Source organism: Chaetodon trifascialis, chromosome 12 (assembly GCF_039877785.1).
Source record: "Chaetodon trifascialis isolate fChaTrf1 chromosome 12, fChaTrf1.hap1, whole genome shotgun sequence".
Classification (NCBI taxonomy): Eukaryota; Metazoa; Chordata; class Actinopteri; order Chaetodontiformes; family Chaetodontidae; genus Chaetodon; species Chaetodon trifascialis.
Window position 1 is genome coordinate 16,191,735 of NC_092067.1, and position 12,842 is coordinate 16,204,576.

General features: G+C 43.8%; 1 protein-coding gene across 10 annotated transcripts in view; it reads right to left on the reverse strand.

Moving 5' to 3' along the window:
• Positions 1-12,842, reverse strand: part of fmnl2a (formin-like 2a) — a 50,127-nt gene that overhangs the window by 3,992 nt on the left and 33,293 nt on the right. For 6 of the 10 annotated variants that reach the window (XM_070976689.1, XM_070976686.1, XM_070976687.1 and 3 more), the window contains 20 exons: positions 11,620-11,728; positions 11,320-11,396; positions 10,225-10,318; positions 8,813-8,887; positions 7,497-7,607; positions 7,062-7,211; positions 6,499-6,600; positions 5,907-6,228; positions 5,503-5,697; positions 4,495-4,515; positions 3,494-3,618; positions 3,204-3,406; positions 2,830-3,064; positions 2,646-2,714; positions 2,481-2,561; positions 2,259-2,388; positions 1,990-2,153; positions 1,777-1,878; positions 1,509-1,604; positions 899-1,022 (listed from right to left, as the gene is read on the reverse strand). In XM_070976689.1, coding sequence (XP_070832790.1) covers positions 899-1,022; positions 1,509-1,604; positions 1,777-1,878; positions 1,990-2,153; positions 2,259-2,388; positions 2,481-2,561; positions 2,646-2,714; positions 2,830-3,064; positions 3,204-3,406; positions 3,494-3,618; positions 4,495-4,515; positions 5,503-5,697; positions 5,907-6,228; positions 6,499-6,600; positions 7,062-7,211; positions 7,497-7,607; positions 8,813-8,887; positions 10,225-10,318; positions 11,320-11,396; positions 11,620-11,728 — 2,585 coding nt within the window. The remainder of the gene's footprint in view (positions 1-898; positions 1,023-1,508; positions 1,605-1,776; positions 1,879-1,989; positions 2,154-2,258; positions 2,389-2,480; positions 2,562-2,645; positions 2,715-2,829; positions 3,065-3,203; positions 3,407-3,493; positions 3,619-4,494; positions 4,516-5,502; positions 5,698-5,906; positions 6,229-6,498; positions 6,601-7,061; positions 7,212-7,496; positions 7,608-8,812; positions 8,888-10,224; positions 10,319-11,319; positions 11,397-11,619; positions 11,729-12,842) is intronic. The other 4 variants (XM_070976690.1, XM_070976691.1, XM_070976685.1 and 1 more) reach the window with 1 other exon arrangement.

The window sequence follows — 12,842 nt, forward strand, 5'->3', positions numbered from 1 at the left end:
GGTTTAGCACTGGTTAGCACTAAGCAAATACCCATCAACAGCATCAGGAGGGGAAAACGTCTTTAAAGTGTGTCTGAGAGCGAATTCTAGCAGCTGAAGCTTCTGAAGGGCCTGAAAAATACTGTCATTACTCCAGGGTTCCTACTTTGACTATTGACTCAATCTGAATTTCACATCTTTAACACTTGAGGCACATTTATATTCCTGTGGCTAGTGGTGGAAGAAGTACAGAAGTTTTAACAACAAAATGTTATTGAGGGGTAAAAAGCATGTCTTATATTAAAACTTAATATTTATTATTGGATTGTTAATGCAGTGTAACTATAGAGGCAAAATATATGTATGTTGTGGAGTGATAAGTCAATATCTGAGAATGAAATGTAGTGAAAAAGCTGTATAAAGTAGCATAAAAAGGACGTATTATGATATAATATGTAAGTATAAGTTCCTCCACATTGTTTTTAAAATGTTAAATTCCACCACTGCCTGTGTTCAGTCTCATTGCCCTTCAAACAGAAGCAAACAGAAGATCTATTTGATCCCTTCAGATTAATTAATATTCTAGGAGCTAGTCACAGCCCGGCCCTGTCTACATACAGATGGTGTTACAAAGCAATGACAAAGCAGATAAGATAAGCAATGATCATCAGACACATCTGAGCTGGATGTCGCTGGATTAGCTGAGCTGTCAGTGCATGTTTGCACTCATTAGGTTATTATACCTTTGGTTCTCAAACATCTGACAGCTGAATTTTGAAAGAGCCAAAGTCATTGTGTTAGTTGGTTTAGAATCCCTTTGTTAATGACTGAATATACAGCACCGGAGAGGACCTTCATGCAGAGCGCCCTGTGTGTGTGTGTGTGGTCAGAGACTGCAACGAGGCCCTGGTGACGTTACCCGTGATGATGTCCTCAATCGCGCCGTCTTTGCCTTCGTAGACGTGGCGGCTGTCTTTCACCTGTTTCCTCCTGAGCTCCTGGATCAGCTCTTGCTGCTGCCGCTTATTCTTATGAGACGGAGACTGAGGAGGACACACACACACACACACACACACACACACACACACACACACACACACACACACACACACACACACACACACACACACACACACACACACACACACACACAGTGAGTCATCATCACTTCTATTAATAATCTTACTCTCAGTCATGAGTACAATCCACAAAGGATTCTCCCACCAGCACTGTGTGCATGTGTGAGCTAATTGGACCATTTAGGAAGTATAACCGCTGATCCTGAGCCGATGTGATGTGGCTCAGCAGGGTGTCAGACTGCAGAGCCAGAGAGAACTACACCCGGCAGGCGGGCGGTCGTCGCAAAACTAATCCTGTGATCAAGAGTCTGGAGGGTGAAGCGGAAGGGGAGGAAGTGGGACCGGCTTACCTTCTGGTCGCTGTGATCCACTGTAGCCTCCTGCCCTAGAAAGCAGGGGGGAGAGTGCAGAGAGGGAGGGGATGAGAGTCGGGAAAGGCGAGCCACTTACCTTCTGGTCTTCCTCCATCATGGCCTCCTGTTCCAGAAGTTTCTCCATCAGAATCTGCTCCTGTCTCTTCCTCTGCTCGTTGTCCTCCTCAGCTTGCTGAGATCACACATACATGTCATGTGCACGCGGTTGCAAACTGAAAATGTAACTACGAGACAATAACTCTGGTTCTGCCGCATCAATTTAGTTCCTCTCTTTAGACACTCCATCATTATAGAAATGCAACACTCTTTTGTGCGATTGTGTTTGAGATAATTGTCCAACTCACCCTGTACGCCTTAACAAATCGCACAAACACAGGGAAGAAGACGGAGGGTGGCGTTGTTTTGGAGTTCTCCCCGAAGAACTTCACCGCCTCGTCAAAGGCATCCTTTAAAAGACAAAACGTTGAGAAGACTTCATGTGCAACCCTGTCAGCTTCAGCAGAGTTACAAAAATACAAAAAACAGGCAGATTACACTGCAAGGTGTGCTCATGTCACCTGTGCAATCTTGGCGTCATCCTGCAGCTTCTTCAGCTTGCTCTCATTGTGCGCGATGAAGTCTTTGAGCATGGTATTGTGGCCGTGCATGCTGTACTCTCTTTTGGTCAGCTCCATGCCTCTGTTCAGCTCCTTAACATCCAGCAGGACGTTCTCTAACGACACTGTGAACCGGAGCAGCAGTGTGAGTAACTGCGAACCAGTCGCTGAATGATAAAAAGTCAAACAAGAATGCGCGGCACCATGCACATCTGATCTGTACGACTCACCTGCTGCAGCTTTCTCCACATAATGCAGCTCGTTGTAGAAGACGGAAACTTGCGTGTATTTCTCCTTTACTACATTGGCTATGTAGTGTAACAGCGTTAGCTTACGGTCTGTTGACTTGGTATCAAGTAGCTGTAAGGAAATTCAAAGACAAAACTCAAAACTCCACAAAACATTCAGAACAAAAAAGTGGAAGGCTTTGAAGGCAGAAAGAGGAAACTTGCCAAGTCTAAACTCTGCAGCTTGAATCCGTACACTGCTCCTCTTTTGCTGCTGTTCATGTAGTTTCCGAGAGCCAAGATAATCTGACCGACAAGAAAGAACGTGAGAAAGGAAACCATGCATTCATTTAAAATCATGTTCAATTGAGATGCACATGATTCAAATACCTCCAGGATTTTCTTTAGCTTCTGTGATGACTTGATGGACACAGACGCAGCGATGACGGCGTGAAGTTGCTAACAGTCAGGACGACATGAGAAGGTTTTTAGCGAGTATAGTCACTCTCTGTGGCCGTAACAGCACATGACTTCACATATAACGTCCCACACAAAAAGACATCCTGCTTCTCACCGGTGTGAGCATCTGCACGCTCTCACAGAAGTTTCCGATGAACGCCATGATGGTCATCTTCTGCATGAGCCGCTCGATTTTACTGAACTGCATCATGAAGCGGTCCTCGTCCGTCAGGCTCTCCAGCGGTTTGCGCTCCTTCTCAAACTGCCGCAGGATTTTGATCTCGTTCTCTGTGGGCTGGAAGCGCATCAGACACTCCACAAAGTCCACCGGCAGAGTTCGTAGGTCAAAGCTGAGAGACGGGAAGGGTAGAGCAAAAGACACAGAACATTTGATAACATATGCTTACTGTCTTCAAACAATAGGATGTGAAAATAAAGGACATCAAAACATGGAATTTGGGTCTTTTGCTGTATTTTGAAGGAGCTTACATCTGAATGGCCTTGCAGATCTCCTCAGGAGTCTTGCCCACTTTCCTCAGTGTGATGGCCAGATTCTTCGCTCTGTTGGAGTCCAGTAGCGTCACCTTGTTGGGCCCCTTCTGGATGACCTTCTGCTTGCTCATGGTGAGGTCAATTGCCGGGCCCTGGGCCTTCGTCTTAAACATCTCCTCAAACTCATCCACGTTCAGGTCCTTAAAGGTGGCAACACATAACATGTTCATGTTCTGTTATCGTAGAAATGAGGCCAGAAATAGACTTGTAACAGAGAGAACTCCTACCTCGAGTATCCTCTCATCATCAATCTCATTGAAGACAGTCCCGTTGATCTGGTTTGGTTTCAGGGCGACCCAGTTGAAGACAGGCATGCGGAACTTAGTCTTGATGGGTTTCTTGATCTTAACAGCTACACAGGATACAGAAGAATTAGCACAGCACCCTCATCTGCTATCAGAGTACACGCACGCACACGCACATTCACACACGTGCAGGTCAAAGGGTAGACAGGTATCTGGGATTGGTGACACACATGGATGTGACTCTAAAAACATACAATCCTACTTCATGTTGATGACAATATTGATTTGAAACCAAAAGTACACTTGGAGATACTTCAAGCAGAGTGAGCCTGTCAGCTTCTGGCAGAGTGGTAATGCCAAAGGGTATGCCCTGGCTGGCTCGCTGACAAACTATTTACCTGACAGATTATGGCTATTTGTGGCCACATGAGCTGATTGACTGAGGCGGTGACACAAAGATAAGGCTGTCGTTCCAGCTCTGCTTCATGCCTATCACGTTCTATCTTCTGCCTGCTGCAGCAGGTCGTTGTGTCTCAGCATGCAACCAACACTTTGAGATGTGGCGGTACTTAATTCATACAAAAACACACATACACACACACACACAATAACAAAACTACAGTAAAGTGTGAAGGTAAACCATGCAGAATTTTGAAATATGGTATTTTCTTGTTTAAAATCAAATCTTACTCTGAGAGAAAGAACTGAATGATAGAAACAACACAAAAAGTCATCTTTTTGGAAAATGTGGTTTTATATATTTGTCAAGCTCATGTTTGTTAGAAAGAACTAAAAAACAGAAAATGCGTTTGAAAAAAGAAGACACAATTATGAACTATTTTGAAGAGGCTTCAAGTTACCAAATGGGAGGCGTTCCTGAATTTCTACTGGGAGTCTGAGACTGAAAATACCATTTTCAAAACATGTGATAAAGGAAGGGAACAGTGAGGGACAAAACACCAAACAAGACAAGCGGAACCTACAGAAAAGTTTGATGGGTCCCTCTGGTTGGCAGAAAAAGAAACAATCCAAAGACAAATCATTAAGAAATTGGCAAGAGTTAGTGAGAAAGCTTACACATGCACATCCCAAACACACCTGGTAGAGTAAAGGATCTCAAGATACAGAAAGTGTTTAGATTGAATTAACAGCAGTAACTTTAATAGGGCAAACGGAACTGGATCAAAATGAGGCTTTGTATTAAAACATGACCAATTACTCATAGGAAATCAAAAGGTATCAGAAATAAACACGTGCTTTCTAATACAAGCCTGCTCCAAACAAAGGCCTGTTGCTTTGTGCAGTTGAAATAAATAAGGGCATACTAAGGAATGTGCACCCTCATCTACATACATTACAGAACAGGCTGGTCTGCTTACAGAAAAGTCTGATTCACCGAGTCACGAGTACCCCGCCTTACCAGCACTCATCTGCGCAGGAGCTTGCCTGACAGTAAGTTTGATAGGTTAGATTTCGAAAGCTTAGTTCAAACTGTCTTTAAGCGTATATAAATTGCATAATTTGACAAGATATATAGTTTCATCCACTGAAAATTAATAGCTTTGTTGTTACATTAGATTATAATATTCCATCTATCTTTACCGTACTGTTCTGGTGCACCAAACAATGAACTCTTGAATGCAAGTTGTGGCTAACAACAAATACAGATTTAGATTTATCTTAATTGAGCAACAAGGCATAGCCAATCAGTGGCATCTGTATGCATACAACTGCTTCACAGTAAAAGCCTTCCAAGCAGCATTTCTTAACTCAAGTACACTTTCAGCACATTCCAGTCAGTGTAAGGCTTTTACCATGAAGCAGCTGCAGGAAGTGTTAAGGTGGCATTAACGTTTAAAGTTTGTTAAGTAGTTGGAATACAGCTAGATTTCCTTATAGCTTGACAGGGGAAGCAAAGCTGCAGCTGGAGCTACTGGTAGTATGATTATCTGTCGTACCGAAAAAAGAATTTTCCCCTTAAATGACCTTACCTGCTAACCCAGAGTTCATGATGACAGTGGGTGTCCCACAGCCGGGCAGTGGGGGGGCTGCAGGAGGAGGAGGAGGAGGCAGATGTGCTGAGATCTCTGAGGCCGGCCCTGGGGGAGGAGGCGGAGGTGGAGGAGGAGGCGGTGGTGGTGGGGGAGCAGCTGCAGCAGGAATGGCCGATGATGGTCCATTTGACACTGGGAGAAGGGAAAGACGGTAAACAAAAATAGAGGCGGCAGCAAGTGTTGCACAATTTGTACATCTCTGATCCTGACGTTTAGAAAGTCTCACTAATGGAGGGTTCAGCAACTGTAAAGTTTCACTTTAAAATGATATAAAATTAACTACTGAAAAATTTGTGAATAACAGTTTATATGCTGATAAAGTGGACTAATATTAAACTTACACATGCCGTTCACTGGCAGTGGAGGGGGTGGAGGAGGCGGTGGTGGAGGAGTGGGCGTTCCCGCTACGACTCCTACATGATTTGGACTGACAACTGCACCATTTCCTCCAATCACAGCACCTGGCAAGCCCTCCACGCCGCAGGGAGGCGAGGGCAGGATAGAGATGTCTCCGTCTCCCTTCTTGTGGATCTTGATGGTGCCTTGTTTCTCCAGTTCGTGGATCTTCTTCTCCAGGTTACTCTGTCGCTGGATGGCCTCGTCCTTCTCCTTCAACATCTGCCGCAGCGAGTGTACCTGCGAGTTGGTGTCTTTGTAGACTTCCTGTGTGGGAGAGGGACAAGGACAGATTGGTAAAAAACTTGAGGAAACGTGGAGTTCATAGGGAGCTTTGCTGGCAAAAAAAAAAATAATCCAATGTCCTGATTTAAAAGCAATTTACTGGAAAATGATGATACAATGTAAATATGTTATGCCATGTGTGGGTGCATAAGATGCATAAATATTGCCTTTCTATTTGTACTGTAGTGGGTAATATGAGTTCTTATGTGACACATTAAAAGGTGAATCTGAATGTCAGAGCTGGAATCTGACCCTGATTGATTCAAGGTCCTTGTTCCTTTGCATCAGCTGCTTCTCCAGCTCCACGATCTTGGACATGGCCTCGTTCTCCATGTCCTGCAGCTTCTCCGTCATCTATAAGAGCAACAGCCAGGTGGAAAAGGGTCACATGTTAACATGAACTCATTGCAATGACAACATCCAACTCAATATGTCAACAAAGAGATCCAGCAGGGCACTGATGTGGGACAATTAACGTTCATATTTGTCTGGATTAAAACTAATTGTGAGGCCTTAAAAGTTATTAATGCTGCAAGAAGAGTGTGTGTGTGTCCATATAAAATGTGTCGTTTTACGGTGGCTGACAGTTAAGAGCATGAGATCATAGTAAGTCCCACTCCCCACGAGATGGTACTGTGTGATAATAAGTAACTGTGACAGAGCTTCAAACAGACTGCCATGCACCCTATCAAGTCTCTGTGCCATCACCATGCGAACATGCTGGACATTAACCCGCAGCGACAGAAGAGCAATGAGACCGCGGAGTCACTTTTGAGCATTTTCAGAGAGTAAAATCAACCATGGATCATACTCACATGTGACATGTTCTCCTCCAGCTCCTCCACGCGCTCCAGGGCAGCGTTTTTGGTCTCTGCATCCTCCAGAAGGGCTCCCACATCAAACACATTATCCAAGTAGGCCTGGATCTGGACCTGCAGCTTATCGCTCTCTGTATGCTTTAGTTTCTGGATAACATGCACACATTAAGAGGGAGATATTATGATGATAAGAACAAGGTAGTTAGGGAGATATCTTATGTTTCATGGCTGACATCTCTTCCTCCGAGGCCAGCATTGATCTCACCTACGTAGCGGGGGAGGACACGAGGATTTACTAAACTGACCAGTTTTTTTCTGAGAGAAAAGCCTTTATTGACTGCTTCTCTGTCTCAAGGGTGCCATAGTGACAACCTAAGCTCTGGACTAATAAGATTCTGTCCATTTGTCCTGCACCATTATGTCTCAACTCACATCTAAGTAGTCGTCCAGACACAGCTTGGTGAAGTCGAACTGCAAATGAACTCTGAAGTTCATGTCCTCCACAGAGTGCACGACTATATTGATGAACTGCATACAGGCCACCTGGGGAATAAAAAACAGGAGAAATACAGTTAATAAAGGAGGATTTGTTAATAAAAATTACATGGTCATGAGATCCAAATGAATGAAGCTAAAAATCTATTTACACAGCAGCTGTTACTTCTGTGAAATGGCTTAATGCTCATTATCACATCTATTTCCTTTTCATTTGACATCCACTGAAAGTGTGTGTGTATAAACGCTCATTATTGTGCCTGCTTTGTGGGCAGATCCAGTTTATCTGGCAGATTAAAAAAGGATCTGAAAAAACAAACAAACAAAATCAACCACTTCAACTGCATCGGCTGACTTGCGGGAGCCTGCATAAACAGATCAGGAGGGTCTCCGCACAGTGTGTATTGTACATACACACACTTCTTCTCATCCTGACACTGCCTTAATGAACTTCCGATAAGAAGCTCAGTTGTCTCGGTGCAACATGGCAGCTTCAACAGAGTCTGTTGCTTTAGTCACATGAAAGCCTACCGAGGGACTGCTGGCGGACTTGTGACAGAAGTCCTATTGAAGGCCTATTCAAACACAGCATCTGTTGGTTTTCACTCAATCGCACACACACATACAGTACTTGCCTCACATCTACTAAAGTCACTCAGATGGACACACACTGAATAAAATCATGTCTAAATTGGCACTTTCTTCACAGTGTCTTTTATTCTTATCTGCCAGGGTAATTAGCACCACTCGGCCTGGAAATGACAGACTTGGCAAGGGTTCCTCGCTGAGGGCTCAATCCTCCACGCACTGCACCACACATCTGTAGTTTGTGCCGTGATGAGAAAAATTAGAGGGCTCGCACAGAGACTGATAGCCCTGTGAGTGTGTATCGAACTGGAAGCAAAATTGTTATCTTCCTTGGGTTATTTCTGACTTTGGACAAACATCTGAGGACACCTGCAGCAGTGTTCAAAATATACAAAATCTCCTTCTCGCTGAGCAGCTGACACTGTGATTCGAGCTTTTATTTCATCACAACTGGACATCCCTGTGCACCTGTCTAACCCAGAGATTACATTTAGTCCTAATCGCTGCCTCTAAACATCTTACAGCGATAATGAAGAAACAGCATTCGTTCACAGCTTCTTCGGCTCAGACCTCCATAAGCCGTGTGCGGTTTGTCAGGCGACGTAGGATTTTCGAGGGATTGCAGTGCAATCAATAAGCCATTAGGAGTGTGTGCGTGAACATACCATGAAGTCGATGTTGTTGTCCTCGTTCTTGAAATACTCCATTAGCCTCTCAAACCGCTGCGTCTCCATACACACCTGCAAAACAAACCACATCTCATTTATTGTATTTATCGGAGTCTAGACATAGAAAGCAACCCCCAGTGATTGATGCAGAGGTGAAAGCACAGACTCATAATTCACAAATACCATGAAATATGCTGCCTCAGACAAGAACTTTTCTGATTTAAGCTTTAATTTCTGTGCTGCCCTTGCACGGCGACAGAAGAAATAAATGCTCTCTCTCAAAGAGAGGATGAATGATTTAAGCTGCTAAATACATCACAGACTGCCGTAACCTCAGAGATTCTGAGCTGATTTCAGAGAAATAATCATTCTCATTCTTCAATTTTCTATAAAGCTGTCTGATTATGTACACTGTTTAATATGGCTTGTGGTACAACTTTTACCACATATACTGGAATCTTTTGTCCTGCCAATGAAGCACATTTGAACTAGAATTTGGGAGACAGACAGAAAGGAGCAGAGAGAAAGAGATGCTCTGCAGTTCAGACGGTTCATCTGGAGGGCAATGAGTGAGATGGAGCATGATAAAGAATTGAGGAGGAGGAGAGGGAGAAAGAGGAGGGGCGTCTGTATCCAAAAACCTCTGAATAATGTTTTCAAGTCTCAGCCTGCAGCCCCTCCATCAAACCTGGGATGTCAGAGTCACTTATCAAACTAGATCTGATGACATTACGTTTGAGAGTGTTGCTTTTTAACTGAAGGGGGGACATAAACAACCAAATCTGCAAAAAAAAAAAGATACAGAAATGTGTCCTCAAATGCTTCCATCTGCCTACGCTATTATGACACTAACCTTCATCTCATTAGACGAGCTACATTTTCTCAAAGCCTTATATTCTCCCACTAATGCCACTGAGAGCAACACTCAATATTTCATTCAGGGGTGTAAATATTGCATTAACTGCAGTCAGCCCATTTTTGCGGGCTGTATGCTACAAAATGGAGCGGCTGTTAGCGCCCACTCCATCATAAACCTCCCACTCTTTTCTCCAGCAGCCAGAATACTTCATCCCGACAGGCAAGGGTCAGGCAAGGCTGTCTGGTACATCTTTCTCTCTGCTATTCTGAGCTTTGATGTGTCTGCCAAATCCTGTTGACACACACGTAACAGTTTTCACTGGATGTCGAACGAGTCCTCCTGTGTAATGCAGCTAAACCGCTGTCTTTAATCTGCGGACAAAAGAATTCCTAGATGCTATCCTCTGTGCAGGAATGAGAAATCTGCTGGTCTCACGCCTGCCTGGGGAGCATTCCTCCAGGGCTGAGTCACCGTTTTAAACGGCACAGGCGAAATGTAATGACATATTCGTCTCCTCAGACCTCACTTCCTCTCTACGTGCAGCTTGTACCTCCTTAAAGTTGTCGAACGCAGAGAGAATAATTTCATGGCCTCCTCTCACGAGACAAACTGCCGCCAGGAGCTCCAGGACCAGGGCTTTAGTTCTGCAAAACAAGGAGAAAATAAACGCAGGAATGGTTGGTAAATGACAAGCGCCAGCGCTGCGGCAAACCTGTACTTAAACATGGAGCAAACAAAGTGGAAAACAGTGTAATTTAACATCCTGCCAGTGCTGAAACCTCTGTGTGGAGTGGATCGATTACAGTATTTATTACAATTAATATATTTTTAAGTTGTTTTAAAAGTAACAAAACTTTGTAAAAATGCATTATGTTGACATATTGAGGACGTGAGGTCTGCCTTAAATAACTCATTGAAAATATGTTATGTCACAACCTGAGAGGAAGAAAAAACAAAAAGGCTCCACATTTTCATCTGATCCACTGGATTAAAAGGCAGGTATCAAAAATGAATGCTTCAGGCCTAATCCCTATGTGTGTGTGTGTGCGCGTGCGCGTGTGTGTGCATGCGCCCACTCTCCAGTTCATCCATGCAGGATTTCTCTGTCTGTTTGAGATGATATGTGACAGGTGATGTGAAGTAGTTTCACATCCACTTTTGAGGAAATCCACGAGCCTCAGGGCATGAAGTGAAAACACACACACCCACCCACACCCACACACACACACACACACACACACACACACACACACACACACACACACAAACATAAACACACAGAGGAGAGTCCTTCTGCTGGCTGTTTCCGTAAGCAGCTGCCACTGCAGCGGAGTGTGCCGGCGGTGCCCTGACCCCGCTGTTGGGATGAATGTGCCCCTGAGCCACAAAGACACTCACTCTGGACCAGACGGTGCAGGTGCACTGAGGCTAATGTTGGACTCTGAATGTTCCATTATGGATTTGGGTCTTTGTTGGTAAAATATCTGGATGTTTTCAGCTCCAAATGTAACAAATCTCTTATGATATTTCTGTATGAGCAAAGAGCTATATAAAAACACTCAGGTATTCATGTAAAAAACACATAATGCTTTTAGTCCCTTAAATGTTTATCTTTAAGTCATTTCAACATTTTGGTTTAACTTACCTTGGATTTTTATTGTTGAGACTTAGTGCAATTTCATTCACAGCATGTGGGTGTGACATGACCATGTTGAAGCCATACTGGAAGACGAAAAACAAACAAGAGGGAATAAGACAGAGACAAATAAGCTAATTAACAGAGAAGAGGACCCACAGAATAAGCAAGACGTACGTTCCTCTGTATAATAAATGAAACATGGAGAACCAGCGGTGGAACAAATTGGCTTCAGTGAGATAAGTGAGCTTTATTCTGGAGGGACATGCGGTCTGTGTGGACGCCCTGTGGGGAGTGCAGAGGGCTGACCTGGTAGTTCATGATAGCACGCAGGCACATGATGCAGACATGGACATCTTCTTTCTTGCAGACCAGTCTGGAGTTTTTCAGAGTTCTCCGACTCGGCAGTGTGTTGCAACTAAAACAAATGACAGAAACAACAATACAGATGAGATGTGGATGAGTCTGTGAGCGTCTGAACGCAAACACAAGCGCACTGGATAAATAAGAAAGCATTTGCCTCCATCACACACCACCTCCTCCACACAGGGAGGTTATTAAACTGCCACGCCACCTTACATTAACACGCACAAAAGACCACATAATCTACAGCCCTGCCATGGGCCACAGGATGCCCCCTTTCAATTGTTTTATTTTATGTCCTTCACAAAGATATCACTTACAGCTAACACAATAGAAGCCAGTCATTTGCATGCAGCCCAGTGATTGTGCAGCTTTATGTGGACAAAAACAAGGCCTCTCCTCCTGGTGCAGCTCTCACGATAAAATGAGAAATGCTGGAGCAGCTGTATTACTGAATAATATGCAGAGCCAGTCAGAGCAAAACGGTTTATTTTCAGACTTTTGTCACGAGGTTCAATTACCAGCCCGAGTTCTGGAGAAAAATGTGTCTCCAGGCTACTGATAGACACGCCGATTCGTGTCAGCTCACATGTCTAAAGGTGTGACTGCTCTGTGAGTCACAGAGTGGTGTGTTTGTCTAAAAAAGGCGAGATGGTTTTAGGACAAATATAGTAAAGAACTATTCTTTAATTAGGAAAGTTTGCATGGAAATAAGCTTGAAAACAAATGTGCCTCTGAGTGCTTTGAATCTGAGTATCCTACACATGTTCAGCAGGACGTGGTTCAAAACTAGCTGACATAAAAGCAGCAGATTTATGAGAAAGAACTCCACCATCCGCTTCACGTAGCAGCAAAAGTAATCTTAAAGGAGTTCATCTGGGTTTGTTTTCCTCTCCTGATTAATCAACACCCAAACGGAGGAGTGGCAAAAAAGGAGGAAATGAGTAACGATATTTCTTAAGAAGCACTAATGATAAATGATTACCTAACACCAGCAAAATGTAACACCTTGATCTGCTTCGACTTGTCTAAAATGACTCAACTAAACTGTACATAGCACATCAAACACAACACAGTTGATCCAAAGAGCTTTACAGAGAAGAACAAATGACTGAACCGGGAAACTAAATCCAATCAAACAGAGAACAAGCAAAAATATATAGATACAG